This window comes from Pelophylax lessonae, assembly GCF_965119305.1.
Source record: "Pelophylax lessonae genome assembly, chromosome: 1".
NCBI classification, from domain to species: Eukaryota; Metazoa; Chordata; class Amphibia; order Anura; family Ranidae; genus Pelophylax; species Pelophylax lessonae.
In genome coordinates, this window is record NC_138768.1 from 451,499,490 (window position 1) to 451,519,110 (window position 19,621).

A 19,621-nucleotide genomic window follows, 5' to 3' on the forward strand; every position below is an offset into this window, starting at 1 on the left:
CAGTTTTTTATTGAGCCTAGGGTCTCTGGCCTTCATCACTACGGACAAATCCCCGTAGTTATAAACCTTGTTCTCTATAACATCTTGGGAGGCAATAAGGAGAGCCACCAGGTTTACGTCCTTTCCCTCCAGGATATCCTTGCGGAGGGCTGGGGGGACCATGTGCGCCGGGGTAATGATGGGAGATGCTGCCGAAGAGGGGAACTGGGGGCCTACCCTGTCCACTAACAGGAGTGGGAGCCTGCAACGGTAAAGGAGGAGGAGGAACCCCGTGGGCTGGACTGGCGTCCTCCAGTTTGGTCAGTCTATCACCGATGGACTGCAGGGAAGACAAGATAGAGTCCAGAGTCCCTTGCATAACTGATCCACTACTCTGAGAGCTGGTACCCAGTCCAGGATTTTCCGGATGCTCCGGCAGGATTTTAAATAGTTCGGCCTTCCTAGCCGTGGCCGGGAAAGGGATTCCCCTGTGGCGTAGGACCGCCGAGATTTTAGGGATGGTCCAGGACCCATAGGAGTCTAGCGGGGATGGATTCCGTTGACCCCTGGGGGTACCAGATCTGATGGGGGTGCCAGGCCTGGCTGGTGTGGAAGGGGGAGAAGGTCCTTCGTCCAGGATGGCTCCTTGAGGCACGCTGTAGAAAGAAACAAATAGAACACCAAAGTCCAATTAACAAACCGTGAGAGCCCCAAGAACAAAACTGGCTGGCTAGCTAGTGCCTGAGGCGAAAAACGTAACAACCCCGTGACAGGTGAGGCCCTGCTAGATGCCAAGCGGCAGGTGAGAGGCTCTACCTATGATTTGGATGTGGGGCATGAGCCACTAGCGTGGTGGCGGGAAGGTTGGCCTCTCGGTGACCGTAAAGAATCAAAAGCATGTGGCCGTGACAGGTGAGGCCCTAACTATAAACCCATGAGAAGGGTGAAGCGAGGCACTAACTATGGTTTGGCCCGAGGGGCGAAGAATCTCCGTGTTGAGATTGGGAAGTTGGCCTCGCGGGACCAGCTATGATGGAGAGGTATAAGGCCAGCACCTAACCCTAACAGCCAGTTCACTCACCCTACGGGGAGGGGGCTTGACAAAGGGAACGAAACACATGACGACAGTACAACACAGTTGACAGAGCAAACAGCGATTAACAGTACCCATGAGGAAGATCAAGAAATGATATGCAAGTGTCATAATGTACGGAGGTGGTGAAAGCAGTGATGACTGAAGCAACTGGAACCGGGTGGTACCTGATGGTGACATACTGAAAAGGTGTGATGCGTGCATGATGATGCGTGATAGAAAGGGACCAAGACAAACCGGTACATAGCACACCGAGGTGACTTTAGGACGTATGTGGAGGGCCAGTGGTGATAAATGTAAAGACTGGCCAATAGTGCCTATGGGCAACGCCGGAGGGGCGTCTGTGATGACTACATGAAAGGCGGAGCCGTGGAGTAAAACAAATGGAAGAACCTGCAACCTGGCAGTAGTACCTGATACCGGCATTGAAGGACATGTCGTGATCCTGGAGAAATAAGGCAATCAGTAAATGGGGGAAAAAAAAAAAAAAAAACAGAGGCAGCAACAATGACCCCCTAAGTATAAAAACAGCATGCCATGGGTGCCAGGGAGCAGGAAATATATACCAGAGTGATATGCTAGTGAGGCCCCCCCCCACCCCAGACACCAACCTCCCCCCCCCCCCCACCCCTCCTGACAGAGGGGGTAGATTTTTTTTTTTTTCCAGAACCCAATGAAGATAATGCCTGTGATGAGAGCCGTGGCCTGAATGAAAGGCAGGCTGGTAGGAAGGCAGACCCCCCCCCCGAAGGAGACCATGCCCAGTTACTGGTGTCCCCAGTGAGGGAGAGAGCCGTGGCCTAAATGAGAGGCAGGCAGGTGAGTAGGCAGACAGGATTACTACAGGAGTATGAAATGGTGGGTTTTGCAAATTGTCACAGGGTATTTGCTCAGCAGTTTTTCTTTCACTTGAATTTTATTAGAAATAATAAGAAAAATTTACATTTACCAAGGAAAAAATACTATGCGGAAATGTAAACAAGAAGTTTTTCTCTGCAGATATTGAACTTTAAACAATGATGGAGACATGAAAAACTATTGATCAATAAAGATTTGAATTGTTCGGTAATTAGTTATCAGAGCCCTCCTTTTAAATGCGATGCACTTTGTTTCTGAAGAAGGCCCTTCACCTGGGGGTCTTAGAGTTAGCAAAAACAATATTGTCGTCCATGAGACCCCCCCCAAAAAAAGGGGGGTACCACTCTTACTCATAGGCGTAAGGACAATACCAAGGTGGAGAGGATCAGAGGAGAAAGATGGAAAGGTAAGCGACTAAGACGAGAAAAGGGAAAGGGGGAAGAAAAGAAAGGTAGAGGGGTTTTTGAAGGGAAGAGGAAGCCTTTTCTGCTCCGGAGGCTCACTATGGATATGTCAACACATCATGTAGATTACGGTTCCTTGGAAGCATGTAGGCGGTTGCCTCAACGAGTAGTAATCTAGCAAAGGCTGCCAAATATGTAAGAATTTCTCATGTGTGTCAGTTAGTATTGCTGTCAATTTCTCGTTCACCAGTGTACCGTGCACCCGATTTTACACATTGTCAAAACTGAGAATCGGACCACGCTTTTGCAAATGTCTGTTTCGTGGCGGAAAACATGAGAGACACAAGAGTATGCTCTCGCTTGGTAGCACCTCTTATTCGTTTGTGTAGAAGTGCCTCCCTGGGGTCTTTTCATACATTTTGACCATGTTACAGACCCACGCTTTTTTGACCTTAGGGCATGTCCACTATATATGTTTCATATCTCTTAGATCTGAGCATCCCTTAAAGCACGTAGAAGGGTAAGTAGGGAGGCATTTCTCAATTCTGGCCGGAGTAAAGTACCACCGGGACAAAACTTTGAAGGAGTTTTCTAAAGTGGTTACATTACGGGAGGAGCGGAATAATGCGTCCCACATTTTTTTTTTTTAAGTGTCAGGGGTTGGCGTGGCATCAAACTCCCTTTCCCAGTTGGAATAGTAAGTTGGGACACGCGAGTAAGAGTTGTTTAGTATGGAGTATAATAAAGAGATAAGGTCTTGGGTTATGGGAGATGTCCGACATCTGGTTTCAAATGCCGTCACGATTGTTGACCAATCATGGATTTTTGTCAAGGATTTCAATAAATGACAAAATTGGAGCTAGTGGAATTTCTCAGAGTCTGGAATGTCATACGTATCCCTGAGATATTGGAAGGTGACGATGCTCTGAGTAGACTATATAGACCAGACTGTCGTTGAACCTATGCTACGCCACCAGTGGTAGCTCTGAGTACTTTCCAGAGGGAATAAAGGACAATATATTCAAGAAGAGGGAGGAGCAGTGATATCAATTGGGCTGAGTATTTTATAGAATCCCATACAGCGACACTGTGGGACAGGACAGGATTTAAAGGCTTAGGGCGTAGTTGAGCCAAGGTGAAGAAGAGAGTGAGACTGGGTCGGTATCTGCTACCTTAATAAAGGTCCAGAGTGATGCAGCTTTACCTACAAAAGGTTGAGCAAGAGAAGCTATCTGCGCTGCTTTGCAATAATAAATTATGTTCGGCTTCCCTAGCCCTCCCAGAGTCTTAGGTTTGTAAACTAGACCTCTGTTCAGTCTCAGTTTGACTGAGCCCCATATAAACTTAAAGAGAAGGCCCTGCAGGGAGCGTAAGCTATGTGGGGGGAGCGGAACAGACAGAACTATGAAGGGGTAGAGCAGTTTTGGCAAAAGAGTCCTCTTTAAATCCGACCCAGCCAGGAAATGTGTGATTTGTTCCACGACTCCATTAAGCAAGTCAATGTTTTAATGGGGGGGGGGGGGGGGGGGTAGTTGACACCATATAAAGCTGAATATGTAGAGGTAAGCATAATCCCAAGGTATGGAATGGAGTCTGACCATTGGAAGGAAAAATGGTCCTGCACCATCTGAGGAGTGTCGTCCTTTAGGGCAACATTCAGCGTGCGGGACTTGTCCTGGCTAACATGGAGACCAGAGAGGTAGGAAAAGTCATTCAACAGAGATACTAAGTTAGGAAGCGTAATGCGCGGGATGTAATATATACATCAAGATGTCATCGGGAAAAATAGCAAGCTTAAGGTGCGCACTCATCTAAAATTGTAACTGGATTAGATGTACATGTTTGAAATATGGGGGCAAAGGATTTCAGTTTGTTTGCCAACATGATATCAGGCTTGTTGCTGTTGGCTTCAAATTTTTGTTTGGCCCATTGCAAAGGGCGTTCCACCCTCTGTCAGTCACAGATTAAGATCTCCCGGGAGCCAGTCCACCTCAGCTCTGTTTCGCTTACTGGGTTACTTACTTGGTTTCAGCAGGGTAGTAGTAGCATCTTGTAAAGGGAAATATATCGGCGCAAACAATTGGCTGTATGCAATCAACTAAAGGTGCTAAAATAAGCTGCTATAACAACTGAGTTTACCACTACAAAGCAATTCAATAATCCAAAACAACGGTACAGCGCTAATCAGGTGCATTCAGTGATAATATGTAAAAATAAAAGAACATATATCTATGCAATATTAAGGTGCTATAATACATAAATCTGTGCAGTATTAAAATGCCATAGTACAAATAACTGCGCAATATTAAAGCGGAGTTCCACCCTGGTTATACATTTTTTTACAAAAATACCCCCGGGACAGTCAGGGCTAGCACATTCCACAATGGCTAGCCTCTGATCTGTCCCGGGTTGCACTTACCTTTCAGGAGAAATACTTACCTTGAAATTGTCTTCTCCAGCGCTGCCATCTCAGGTGTGGGCAGCTTGAAGCCAGCACGATCCTCTTCCGCGTCCTCTTCGGTCCTCTTCCTCCTTCTTCGGTCCCACGATGCACTGCACCGGCCCCGACGTCACTTCCGGGTCGCGCGCGTCATCCCTCCACAGCTTCTGGGCATGCCCAGAAGCTGTTTAGAAGGGAATGACGCGCGCGCCCCGGAAATGACGTCGGGGCCGGTGCAGGCGCAATGATTCCTGGGAGCGATGACGTTCAGCTCCCAGGAATCATTGCAAAAGCCAGGAAGTGACGAATCGCCGTGGCCGCCGAGGGGAGGAAGAAGGAAGTAAGGTGAGTATATTTTCTCTAAAAGGTAAGTGAAAAAAAAAAAAAAAATTGCGATTATCCATTTGTTTTTCAGGTGACCGGGAGCGAGAAGATGGAGGTAAGTATAAATTTCGGGTGGAACTCCGCTTTAAGGTGCTATAATAGAATAATATTTATATATTATATGAATTTATATATTTTTATATATATATTTATATTATTTGAATTTGATTTATTACAAGCACTTTATTTCTATTATAATAATATTATTTTTCTATTATATTGAAAAATTGGGCTAAATTTACTGTTTTCTTATATTTTAATAAAAAAAAGTGAATATTTTTCAAAAAAATTGCATTTGGAAGACTGCTGCGCAAATATGGTGTGATAAAAAATATTGCAACGATCTCCATTTTATTCTCTAGGGTCTCTGCTAAAAAAAAAAATATATAATGTTTGGGGGTTCTAAGTAGTTTTCTAGCAAAAAAAATTATTTTAGCTTGTAAACACCAAGTGTCAAAAATAGGCCCAGTCTTAAAAGTGGATAAATGGACAACTTTGTGTAAAGTGTAAAAGTGTTACACATGTGGTATCGCCATACTCAGGAGGAATAGCAGAATGTATTTTGGGGTGCAATTTTTGCTATGTACATGCTATGTGTTGGAAATATTTCATAAATGGACAACTTTGTGTAAAAAAAATGCATTTTCATTTTCTTTCCACAGTTTCCAAAAATTTGTGGAAAAAAGTGACACGTTCAAAAGAGACTCATTATGCCTCAAAAATTATACGTTGGGGTGTTTGCTTTCCAAAATGGGGTCATTTTATGGGGGTTTCCATTGTCCTGTTGCTCCAGGGCCTTCAAAAGTGCTACAGGTTGTCAGGAAATTATATGTGCAATTTATGCTCCTAGAATGCCGGACGGTGCTACTTGGATGTTGGGCCTCTGTATGTGGCCAGGCTGTGAAAAAGTCTCACACATGTGGTATCGCCATACTCAGGAGGAGTAGTAGAATGTGTTTTGGGGTGTAGTTGCAAGTATACATATGCTGTGTGAGAGAAATAACCTGTTAATACGTCAATTTGTGTAAAAAAAAAAAATCTTCATTTTGCAAAGAATTGTGGGAAAAAATTACAACTTCAAAAAACTCACCATGCCCCTTATTAGATACCTTGGAATGTCTACTTTCCAAAAAGGGGTGATTTGGGGGGTATTTGTACTTTCCTGACTTTTTAGTGTCTCAAGAAATGAAATTTCAGTACATCAGGTGTGATCAGGTGTGATCAATTTTCAATGAATAGCACCATAGATTGTGGACTCTATAACTTTCACAAAGACCAAATAATATACACTTATTTGGGTTATTTTTTACCAAAGATAAGTAGCAGTATAAATTTTGGCCAAAATTTGTGAAGAAAAATTACTAATTTACAAAATTTTATGACAGAAACAAAGAAAAATGCGTTTTTTCACAATATTTTCAGTCTTTTTTTTATTTATAGCACAAAAAATAAAAAACCCAGTAGTCATTAAATACCATCAAAAGAAAGCTCTATTTGTGTGAAGAAAAGGACACAATTTTTTATGGGTACAGTGTTGCATGACTGAGTAATTGTAATTCAAAGTGTGAGAGCTCTGAAAGCTGAAAATCGGTCTGGGCAGGAAGGGGGTGAAAGTGCACTGTAGGCAAGTGGTTAAGGTTTATGATATTTCTACAATATTTCTAGCTTGGACTGTGCTTTGTCAAATGTATCACCTTTGACTGCCTAGCTTTAAATGGAGATTTTTTATAGGACCGTCTTGTTCACCTTCTTGTGAATCTTGTGAGAAAATGAGGGTAGCATTGTGCTCAGTACCATTCCTCCATTCTCTCCACCTCATACCTCGAGTATGAGATATGTCAGACGTCACTACAGGCACACTGTGGTCTGCCTCTAATTAAAGAATTATGAGCTACATTTTATTTCAATCTTGTTTACAACCTCTTCTGCAAGCATATGAGCTATTATTATATTAATGCTCTCAATGGACAATTTTCTGTCCATTTTCAATGATCTAAATCCCTCTGCCAAACCCCCGAATCAGTGAATAAAATGTATTTATTTTCAAAATATATCCAATAAATAAACTGCCAGGGAAAAAGTAATTGTTCATTACAGACTACTTTATTACTGTAAAATTGCTCTCTATTCAGTTGGTACTAATGGTGTTGGAACATATACCGATATCATTGTTGATGAATTAAAGCACTTACCATTTTTCTGTTTTAATAGAATTTACTATATCATCCCCGTCACTAAATACATGTTCTGGTAAATCTTGCACAGCTAATTTTGATTGCAAGGATCATTGAAAATAGTCAGAGCTTATCTCAGATGCAGTTGTTTCTGATTTGTGGGAGAACTGTCACAATGGTTGGACAGGTATATGGCTGTCACTTATATGATGGATGATGGAGAGTATTTTTTAGTACTTTAATGAAAACTTTCCATAGTGTCATTTCAGTTGTACAAAGACAGCAAGATCTTTTTGCCTGTGGCATGTAAAATAGGTAATCCTTCTTTTTTTTATTTTTCCCTACTGCAACAAATTTAGACATTTGTTTTTGTTTCAGGAAAATATGGCACTGAAATTCGCCCTGCCTTTATTCTTAATGTTCCATATCTATTTCTCCCTGTATGGGCTGGAATAAGGATATTCAGAGCCAGTCATGCATTTCCAAAGTTCTCTACTGAAAAGGTAAGCAGTTCTTCTTGACCAATGTGGTATACTGTATACAAATTTAGTGTTGGAAAGTTACCAATAGTAGACAATGCCTGGCTGTCTTCAATATGAATGTTTTTGTCTCCTTATTAGGTGGTGGCTGCACAGAGTAAAGGAATCCTTCAGCGACCTGTAGATATGGCTCTTGTTCTGTATCTATTAGGTGCAATCGTATTCACTCTTTTCAGGGGCCTAGTAAGTATGTCACACTAGCCCTTTTAGGGCATCTCTTAACTATAGTATACTGTATACAAATTTAGGGTTGGAAAGTTACCAATAGTAGCCAATCCTATCTAGGTGTACCTTTTTTTTTTTTTTTTGTTCTTAAAAAAAAAAGTCTGGTTGGCTACTATGGGTATAGAAATTCTTATTTTCTAAATTGTTGTTCAATTTCCTGGAGAGAGTAGAAGTGGTACATTACGGATGCCATGTTTGTAATATTACTTTGATTTTTTTATTAAATATTTATTTTAAGGTATTTTAATGTTCGATGTTATATAACAGGAAAATTAAAATTTTACACTTTCACCTTGTCCCAAGCCCAACATTTCTCTTTAAATATTACCAAAATGGATAAATCAAGATATGTTACATACAGTAATTCCTTATCCATTTAAAAAATGTTATTGGAACTGCATGTTTGATTTAGTTACACTTCTATTGTAAACCCATGAAGTTAAAGACCCACTCCTCAAAACCTTGAGCCAGGCTTGTGCATGCCATATGTGCGTTCTGATTAATTGTATAGTGAGTTTGTACTGTGCTGTGGCCATGGGAGCTGTATTTCACTGGAATGGATACAGGCAACTATAGGACTGGCAGGAGGGGTCAGGACAGCCTGCAGTAAAAGTGCAGCTAAACGTAAAAGAAGTACTAGAATGCACAGAGAAAACGGTTGACTAATCCCTTCATTTTTCAGTGCCAAGGACAATTTCAAATACAGTATTTGGAAAATTTTTTACAACTCCAATTCCAAAGAAGTTGGGAGACTGTAAAATCTACATAAAAACAGAACACAAGGATTTGCAAATCTCATAAATCCAATATTTTATTCACAATAGAAAATATAAAACATATTAAATGTTCAAACTGAGAAAATGTATAATTAAAAAAAAAAAAATTGGATAATTTGAAATTGATGGCAGCAACACATCTCAAAAAAATGGGGTCAGGGCAACATAAAGCTGGCAAAGTAAGTGGCATCAACAAGGAAGAGCTGGAAGAACATTTTGTAACTAATTAGGTTAATTGGCATCAGGTCTGTTACATGCCTGGGGAAAAAAAGAGAATCCTAGAGAGTTATAGCTGTCAGCTGTCATAGTCTACATGTGAACTGTTGGTAGAAGATAGTCAATCCCTGGGTACTATAAGGCTAACTTCACGCAATTGCGTATCAAGAAAGCTTGAACGTTCGTGCCTTGTCCAGACGTGATAGAAACATGCTACTGTTTAGCAGACACACAGTGATGTGTGTATTAATTGCAAACCCATGCATCTGCAAAATGACAGCGGTTTTGCATGTGTGACGTGGCATAATGCTGCAGAACCATGCGATTTCTATGCAGTGTGAATTTTTCAAAAAGGGTCCAGGACTTCTCGTCCTTTGTTTCTGCAAGTAGAGAAGCCCATTGAAATGAATGGGCTGCCAAACCAACAGAACACAGCTCACACAAGTGTGAACGGGGCCTAACCGGTCCCATGACATCTGACAGCCGTAATGACACAGGTATTTTGTATAGGTACAATGATTAGCTTGTTTTCTTGAATATGTAGGTAGTCTTAACACTTATCTGTGTAAACAGACGAGCCTTTGCAAAAAACAGGACCCAGAAGCATGAAGTGTTCTTTATAGCTGCTAATAGTGTTATTGTTGCAATGCCTGCTACCTTAAGAAAAAAAGAAATTCCTAGGTCACCGCACCAGTAAATACATATTGTTTATATCCACGGTGGAAGGCTGTTCTTGGAGTATCCAGATATAGCAAGCCAGACCAGGCATATTCCAGTGGAGGAGACCTAAGTATTAGTAACCCATTTGCTTTATTTTTCCGTGTACAAAAAATCTGTGCAAATTATTGGGTTGCTTTTCTGAACCCTGGCGCTGTTTGCACAAAATATTGCGAATTAGTGATAGTGGCAGTTTAATTTGGTGAATGGAGATGGTATATGTATTGTATTTTAAAATATATAAATAATAGAATTGTGTTTGATTTTTAAAATTGACATCAAAGTCATTATTTGTAACTTAGACCCGTAGCAGAAAAGGGTTTTCTAACTGCCTTCTTTTATCTTCATAGCTGGTCTTAGATTGCCCCACAGACTCTTGTTTCAATTACATCTACCAGTATGAGCCATACCTTAGGGACCCATCTGCCTATGCTAAGGTCCAGGTAAGCCTTCTGTCTTTTTTTATTTTTTATTTAAACAAAGTATAGATGTGGCAAACTCATCAGGGTAGTATGCACATAGGAAAAGATTAAAGGAGGCATCGCACCGAGTGGAAAAACACAAATAAGCACTTTAACCTCTTGCTGACTGCTCCATGTGCATTTTACTCCGGGGCAGCGGCTCTTGTGCGCAGAATCATGTACAGGGATATCATTCTGCACTTCCGGGTCTGGGGTCACCGGGGACCCGCTCCTGCTGTGATTGGACACAGCAGGAGCCAATCAGCTGGTCCGGTGGACGTGATGCCCGACGGGACCCACCGATCACTCAAGTTATAGGCAGAATGACGATCTGCCTATGTAAACAAGGCAGATCGCCATTCTGTGACAAGGGGAGGCAGTGATCTTGTGTTTCTGCTAAGCAGAAACATGGATCTCTGCCTTCCCATACTACAAGCACTCCCCACGCAGTTAGCAAGCACTCCCTAGGAACACATTTAACCCTTTGCTCGCCCCTGATGTTAACCCCTTCCCAACCAGTGTCATTAGTACAGCGACAGTGCATATTATTAGCACCGATCACTGTATTAATGTCACTGGTTCAAAAAAAAAAGTGTCAGTTTGGTGTCCGATTCATCCGCCACAATATCGCAGTCCCGCTATCAGTCGCTGATTGCCGCAATTACTAGTAAAAAAATAAATAAATAAAAACTACATAAATATTTCCCATTGTTTGTAGACGCTTTAACTTTTGCTCAACCCAATCAATATACGCTTATTTGGATTTTTTTTACCAAAAATATGTAGCAGAATACTAAATTGATGAAGAAATTAGATTTTTTTCCTTTTTTTTTTTTTTGTATTTGGTATGTTCTATAGCAGAAAGTAAAAAATATTGTTTCTTTTTGTCTGCCTTTTTTTTGTTTATAGCGCAAAAATAAAAAATGGTGATCAAATACCACCAAAACAAAGCTTTATTTGTGGGGAAAAAAGGACATACATTTTATTTTATTTGGGTACAGCACTACTGCACAATTGTCAGTTAAATGAACACAGTGGCGTATCGCAAAAAATGGCCTGGTCATGAAGGGTGTAAACCTTTCAGAGCTGAAGCGGTTAACTGCTTAAGGACCGGAAGGTTTTACCCCCTTAATGACCAGGCCATTTTTGGCGCTATGGCACTATGACTTTATAAATGACAATTGCGCGGCTGTGCGACGCCGTACCCAAATAGAATTGATGTTCTTTTTTTCCCCCACAAATAGAGCTTTCTTTTGGTGGTATTTGATGACCTCTGCAGTTTTTATTTTTTTGTGCTATAAACAAAAAAATAGCTACAATTCTAAAAAAAACAAACTATTTTTTACTTTCTGCTATAAAACATTCCCAATAAAAAAATCCAATTTCTCTTTTGTTCATCGACGGGCACAGCGCTCCATAAATCCTAACTAGTGGGTTATATTGCCTCCTCCAGGAGTAGGACTAGGCAGAACAGAAAACACCTGGCTACTCCTATAGGCTGTTCTCAGCTGGTATATAGCCCCCCTCTCTACTCTAGGCAATTGATTTTAATCTGTCTAGTTGGTCCATAGGCTGCTATTTATTTGTGACGCAGCTTTGGATACAGCTCCTGCGCTGTCCAAACTTTCTGTTTCAGCGGTGGTGATTAGGCGCATGCTGTGGCTTAAGAATTGGTCCGCAGACCAAGCCTCTAATGCCTCGTACACATGCAACGAATTTCCGCCGACCGCTCGTCCGTCTTTTGTCCAGAGTGGTGTCTGTTGGTTGGAATGTGCTCTAGACTGCACACGAATTTTTCCACACGACAGAATTCTACTTCAGAAGTGATGTCATGTGTTGGATTGCTTTGTATGTGTTCTTTCATCTCTGAGCATGCCTAGTCTTGCTCATAAGATTTTTCCCCATCGAAATCTGTACTGACTGCATGAAAATTGGACGTGTTTTGACGGAGGACAAAAATTTTATAGCCTGCACACCAGGATTTTTTCGGCCGAAAAGTCGGAGTCGGTTGTCGAGAGCACCATACTAGCAAGCCGAAAATCGGCAGATCGGTCGTCGGACGAAAATTCCCAGCCGAATTTCCTGTCGTGTGTACGGGCCTTAAGAAAGCTCTCATTGATCTGCCCTTTCAAGGCGATTGCTTGTTTGGGGCTACCCTGGATGACATCATTAAAGGGTATCTCGAGGGGGAAGAGTACCTTCCTACCACAATCAAAGAAAGGGAAGGAGCCTCGCTGCAGATGGGGGCCCTCCTTCTCAGCCCATAGAAAATGATTTTGTGCTTCTGGGACAGAGATTAAGGGAAATTGATCTTTTTAATCTTCCCCAGGTGGTTCCAAGCAACCTTGGTCGGGTAAGCCTAGAGCTAGCTTCCCTGGACCAACAGACAAGACTCCTTCAGCACGAAGGTCAGCCCTCACACAATTTGGGGTGGGGGGACATCTTCGCTGGTTTCCAGGCCCGTGGAACTCTTTGGTGAGCGTGAAGGAGATCTGCAAAATTTTTCTTTTGGGGGTACCCAGAAAGGGGGACAAAGCTGGTCCTTTTCAGGTTTTTTAGGTCCTGAGTCTCCTTATGCGGATTTAATTCCTACAAAGGTTCAGGTGATGTCTGAACTACCTAAAGTCCCCCCTATCCCTGTCCAGGGAATTGATATACCTAGGTATGATTCTATTTCTGACCAGGGTGGTCCTTCCTCTGCACAAACTTCAGGGACCATAGGCCGTGATTCACCGGCTGCTGTCACACAAATAGTTCTTGCTGCCGATTTGCATACAGGTTTTGAGTCTGGTAGTATCCACCTTCAAGACAGTTCTGTTTGCACAGTCTTACATGCAGCTCCTTTAGCAGGTTTGGCTCCACAGGAAGATACTGAAGTTCATGACGAGGTCACAGGGTCCTCTGACAGATGCCGCAGGCATCCAAGGGCCACAGTAAGGCCAGTATCATCCTCGGCTAAGGCTTCTTCCGCAGTTCCTGCGGGGAATCAAGAGCGAGGATCTTCCAATCATCCTGGTGTCTGTTAATGTTCCTTGGGGGCTTACTCTCAGAGAAGACCAGCTGTCCCAAGGGCTGATCTACCATCCTGCTTTACAGCCGCTGGTTTTAATGGCTTAGCTATTGAAAGCCAGGTACTGAGGGATAGATGTCTGTCTAGATCAGTGATCCCTACTATGGTGAAGGCGAGGAAGTAGTCTTCCAGCAAGATAATACCATTGTACGTGGAAAGCATACATTTCTTGGTGTGAGTCGATTGGCGCTCATTCTCAATCCTTTTCTGTGGCTCGGCTGTTAACCTTTTTTCAACAGGGCGTTGATCAGAAGTTGGCCTTAAGTACCATCAAGGGCCAGCTGCCCTGGCAATCTTCTTTCAGTGACCCCCTAGTCACACACTCTTCCGTTCCTAGTTTCATTCAGGGGGTTCGACATGTGGCTCCACCTGTATGGTCTCTTTTGACACCATGGGATTTAAATTTAGTACTTTCAGTTTTCCAAAAACCTCCATTTGAGAATATTCGGGAGATTGCTTACATTATCCCAGAAGGTGACATTCTTGGTGGCTTTTGCCTTGGGCCACAGGGTATTGGAATTGGCAGCATTATCCTGTCAAAGTGATATGCAAACTGCAAAAAGTAACACAAATGACCAATGTGCTCAAACATAAATTAGATATGCATATACATATATATATAATTAAATGTCCGTATCATTAATAGTGAATAAACTTAAAAGTCCCAAAACGTCAAAAATCGTAGTATTGAGTGAAGTATGACAATATTTTAAATAAATAAACAAATGCTGTGTTATCCTCCACCACTTGTGCATCGATCCACCACCGCATGCAAATCTGCTTACCAGATAGCACAGGTAATGGAGCCAAACAGCCACTAGGGTGGTATGCCGATGTTTAATGGGCTCAGCAGGACTGCCGACAAGATGGAGATATAGGGAATATCCCAGAGGAGTATGCACTACCAAAGGAGGGAAGGCAGTATGTATCACCAATAGACCAGCGCTCGTACCACGCTTACGGATCCAGAGGGCTCTAGACATCCGCCATAAATTACAGATCAGTAAGTGCTAAAAGAAAGTGTTGGCCGCTTCTTTGGCTACCATCTCCAGATGGATCAGGCAGACAGTGACTCAGGCCTATTCCATTAAAGGTCAGGTTCCACCTTTCCCTGTCACCGTGCATTTTTACTCTGGCGCTGAGTGCTTCTTGGATCTTTCGTCATCATGCTCGCATATCGAAAGTTTGCAAGGGGGCCATTTGGTCGTCCATGCATACCTTTACAAAATTCTATAAGGTAGCTACTTTGGCATCTGCGGATGCTTTATTGGCTGCAAAGTTTTGCAGGCTGCTGTTTTACGGGCTGTTCCCTCTTGAGAGGTGTTTTTCTTTAAACTTTTATTTTTCAGATGGGGCTCCTGTGACCCGGTTAAGGCTCCTGTGTCCTGGTTAAGGGCTCTTATGTTTAGCCTTGGGTTATTTTCCCCACCCCTCATTTTCTTTTTTTTGTACTGCTTTTGGACGTCCCACTAGTTATGATTTATGGAGCGCTGTGTCTGTCAATGAACGAAAGAGAAAATGGGATTTTTGTACTTACTATAAATCAATTTCTCTGAGTTCATCGACGAACACAGCACCCACCCTTTTATAGAGTTCTGATACTTCTAATACTGCTTGCTACTAAACTGATTACCTAGAGCAGGGAGGGGGGGGTTATATACCAGCTGAGGATGGCTCATTGGGTAGCCAGGTGTTTTTTGTTCTGCCTAGTCCTACTCCTGCTGCTGTTTTAGACAGACAGATCAGACACCTGACACTTTTGAGGGGACCAGTGACGTTACTACAGTAATCAGTGCTAAAAATATGCACTGTTACTGTACTAATGACACTGGCAGGTAAGAGGTTAACACCAGGGGGCGATGGAAGGGTTAAATGTGTGCCCAGGGGATGCTTTCTAACCCTGTGGGGGATTTACTGCCTGCATGAACACACATACCTGTGTTTCTAAATAGGCGGAAGACAGGATGCCTGTGTTCATCACTGACAGAACAGTGGTCTGCCTTGTTTACATCGGCAGGCCGCCATTCTGTCTCCATGGGGAGTGATCACGGGTGCCCGGCAGACATAGCGTTCGCTGTACCCGCTGACTGGCTCACTCTCTAGCCAATTGGCGCGTGCGCGCGCCCCCACTATCTGCTACACAAAGCGACGTACAGGTACGTTGTTTCGCATAACAGAGCAGATCTGCCGCCGTAAAACTACGGCGGCTGGTCGGCAACTGGTAGAGATACTGTATAGTACTCATCAATGTTTGTTGTCTTCAGTGTGAATACGCATTGTGAGTTTGGCTTTATGCACACACCCCTTTGGTGACATCTGTGACTGCTATTCAGGTTGTTCAGAGGTCCAGTCCTTACTCTGCCAGGGTGGTGCAGGTGTCTTGTAGGCTTCTGTAAGTATTACTATTACAAATGCAGCACTACTGTAGAGGCATGAAAGTGTGTTTTTTTTTTTTTAATTCTTTTTATTTAAATTTTCACAATAAGTTACACACACAGAGACAAATTGAACACTACATCAAAGTGTGTGTTTGACAGATATTAAAAATGTTGCTTTATATGGATTATTGTGAACAAAAAACAAGCTGCTGTGAAGTAACAGTTATTTATCCTTATTAGATGTTGGTCAATATGTTCTACCTTCTTCCATTTCTGTGTGTGGCCATCTATGGTCTTCTAATTCCTGGCTGCTCATGGATGCTGGATTGGACACTGGTGTTTGCTGGTGCAGTAGCACAGGTAAGTGAGACCTAGACTGTACTGCAGATAAATGATTCACTATTCACCTCAAAAAGGACCTGTTGCTTATTACTTTTTTGAAAACTGCCAATTTTATTGATTTTTAAGAATAAATACAAAGCAAATAGAAGAAAAAGAACAACCAAAAGGAAGATGCATATAGATCGACAAAAAACACAAGTGGTATCAACTTGCACGACATATAACAATGAGGCCCAGTTGAAGGAAACAAAACCTGAGTAAAAAGCATATATCATTCGCCAACTTCAAACTTAATGCGTATAACTCCAGGCCATTGCATGTCAGCCAGATTACGGCTATGACGCCATGCGTAAAAGGTGCAAGTGATGTTGGGACCGGCGCTACCACATAAATATTGTGTTTGTGCAATTCCATACACTGTATAATTCATATAAAACATATAAAAGTGCATATAGTGCTTAAACCAAAGTGCTGCGTGCTGTAAACCTTTTATATATTCGCATGGGCTGTGCTCAGTGTACCATATAAACACATGTATACATATAAAGTGCTGAGTGCTATTGATAACCACGTGTGTGATTACGTGCTAAACAAAGTTTGGCGCCAGTGGGTGTACCACCAATTGCACCGTTGCTTACCGCACTCTTAGGATGGTGGCTCAGCACTCCCTGGTCACTAGAACAGAAAACAAGCCTCCATTGCGTAGTATATCCTTGTTAGGGTAAAACAACGTAGCATCCACTCACATTTAGGGAGTTCACTATCAGCTTGAGGTGTTCGCCGGGTCGCTTCCGCGTTCCACCAGCTCAAACCACCGTTCCCGGAAGTGACGTACTGACGTACGCAAACCACGCCCTACGCGTTTCGTCATACGACGTCATCTGGAGATGCCATCCATATAAAGGACAAGGGTCTCCTGCTAAGAGTAAATCATTATTAGCCCCGAGTCGAGTCCATGCCTGTGCGCTGCGGCCACACTGGTTGCTAGTATGCCTCTTGGCGTCTAGCAACCACTGATGTCACGTGACGTCAGCGTCGTCACATGACAGCGGGAGAGCGAGGGCAATGGTCAAATTCCTCCTCCGCTCCTAAATTTACTCCACCGGCCACCTTCATCTTCTCCAGGCGGCAGCGCGGGCTCAGCATAGAGCTGAGGGAGGTCCTGAAGCGACAGGTCAGTCAGACTCGTCAGTGTAAATATTTTGCGTTCTGTGCTTCCCCTGTCTCAAGTAATTGCAAATACTCTTTCAGAAAGAGTATTTGCAATTACTAAGTTGAGACAGGAAAGCACAGAAAGCAAAAAATGATAGGCTAACCTGCACCTTCTTTTTTATCTTTTATTCATAGTTTACAGAGGCTCCCAATACCCTCACTGAAGAAGTGCTGCAGGCCTGCAGCCATATATGCAGTGGAATTTTTTAATAACATTTTCCCAGACATTGACATTTTGGCACATATGGGCTACACATCCACTTTCTGTTTGCGCTAAGGTTATTTCTCCTTTCCATTGTCGTGCCCTGCAAATCGCACTAGTGTGAACAGGGGAAGTCAACTTTAATATTTCAGCTCCTTTAACCACTTCAGCCCTGGAAGGTTTTACCCCCTTAATGACCAGGCCATTTTTCGCAATTCGTCACTGCGTTACTTAAATAAAGGTTCCCGACCCCTGAAATATAGTGTATGGCTCTCACGGAATTACATTTGAAAATATGTGGTGTTCGTGGCTCTCTCAGCCAAAAAGGTTCCTGACCCCTGTTTTAAAGTCTCTATCATGCACTGGTATACCTTGTATATTTGGGTTTTGTCTTATATGGGCTGCTAAGGGTTCTATACACAGGGCACAAAGAAGGGGTGACAGAGGGTATCCTTGACGCGTCCCGTTGGTGATGGGGAAGGAGGGGGAGGTGGCAAACAGAGCTCTAACTAAGGCAGAGGGGGATGAGTACAAATGGCGTATTGCTTGCAGAAAAGTGCCCCGAATCACCCGATGAAGGGTGGCAAACAGGAAGGGCAAGCTAAGCCTGTCGCAGGCCTTCTCTGCATCCAAACTGAGGAGCAACACCTCAGAATTATTCAGTTTCGCCTCCTCTTTTAGATCGATAACTTTCCTAGTGTTCTCTCCCGCCTGGCGAAGGGGGACAAACCCTACCTGATCTTTATGGATCAGAGATGGTAGGAGGACATTCAGTCTATTTACCAAAAGTTTGGTGAAGATTTTCAGGTTGGAGTTGAGAAGTGATATCGGCCTATAGTTGGAGCACACTGTGTGGTCCTTTCCCGGTTTGGGAATCAGTGTGAGAAAAGACGTTTGCATGTCTCTTGGGATAGGGGAATCAGCTAAAAGAGTTAAACAAAGGGAGTGATATGTGGAAGGAGAAGGGGAAGGAAAGTCCTATAGTATAGATAGGGTAGGCCCTCAGGTTCCGGAGGCTCATTGGCCCGTAGTGACTTGAACGTATCGGATATTTCCTCTTCTGAAATGGGAGAGTTGAGACTAGCCAAGTCTGAGGAAGAGATAGTGGGAAGGTCGCAATCTGAGAGATAGGAGCGGATAGATTGAAGAAGGTCAGGAGGTGGGGGGTTGTGTGGCATGGACAGATCGCTATAGAGAGTCGAGTAGTAGTCGTGGAACAATTGTGCTATTTTGGTGGGGTAAGAGTGAAAAGTACCCATCGCGTCTTTGAGAAACGTGGGTGAGGCAGTTGTGCGTTCGCTGAGCTGCCTAGCCTGCAGCGTGTAGTTTGTTGTCTCATAAGAGGTTTGTCGAAGGAGGGCCTTCCCAACTTTCCCAAGGGCAATGTCCCGCAGGCCCGCTCTAGTGCTAATTATGTCCCTGAGAATGGATAGTGAGGGGGCGGACAACAGGCGTGCTTCCAACAGTTGGAGTTTAGCCTCTAGCAGCCAACGAGTCGCTACAGCATTTAGCTTTAGGGAGGTAGAAAGTGATATTCAATGACCACGAAAGGCCACTTTATGACCCTCCCACAAGGAGGTGCGGGAGACATCCGAGGTGAACAATAGAATTTCAAAGTGTTTTCCAATTCTGCCCTGGATGGTGTATGTTTGAGCAGAAACTCGTTTATCCACCAGTGACAGGCTCTAAGGGATCCAGCTAGGGAGAGTGTGATGCTTATTACTTTATATAGCTGTGTATAGCAAGAGGGCAGGCAAGTGAGGAAACCAAACTCAATGTTTTCTGTGTTATCCCAGTGTGATGTTCAGTGACAGATCTGGTTAAAGGATTGCTAGGAGTTGCTTGGCACAGAAAATTTAGAAGGAAAGACATAGGAAAATGAATTGTAATTTACCCTTATCCCACAGCAGCGTGGATGCATCTTGTATTTAGCACATCAATCTTAAATAGCAAATACATTTCAGGAATTGGAGTAAAAGATACTTAATAGATGGTATCCAATATGTATTACACAAAATGAGTTGCCAAATATCAGATTTACAGGGGCTGTGAAGCTGCATCAGGTACATTATCAGATATCCCCTGCTTCTGTCCTAAATTGCAACCATTCTGCAATACTGTGATAGATCTGGTCAGGAAGTTGACCATGAT

The 19,621-nt window shown here is 43.0% G+C and overlaps 1 protein-coding gene across 1 annotated transcript in view; it reads left to right on the plus strand.

Annotated features, from left to right (window-relative positions):
• Positions 1–19,621, plus strand: part of TM6SF2 (transmembrane 6 superfamily member 2) — a 92,404-nt gene that overhangs the window by 53,053 nt on the left and 19,730 nt on the right. Inside the window, exons 6-9 of the mRNA XM_082268200.1 lie at positions 7,711–7,835; positions 7,953–8,054; positions 10,156–10,248; positions 15,955–16,074. Of these exons, the coding sequence (XP_082124326.1) occupies positions 7,711–7,835; positions 7,953–8,054; positions 10,156–10,248; positions 15,955–16,074 (440 nt within the window). The remainder of the gene's footprint in view (positions 1–7,710; positions 7,836–7,952; positions 8,055–10,155; positions 10,249–15,954; positions 16,075–19,621) is intronic.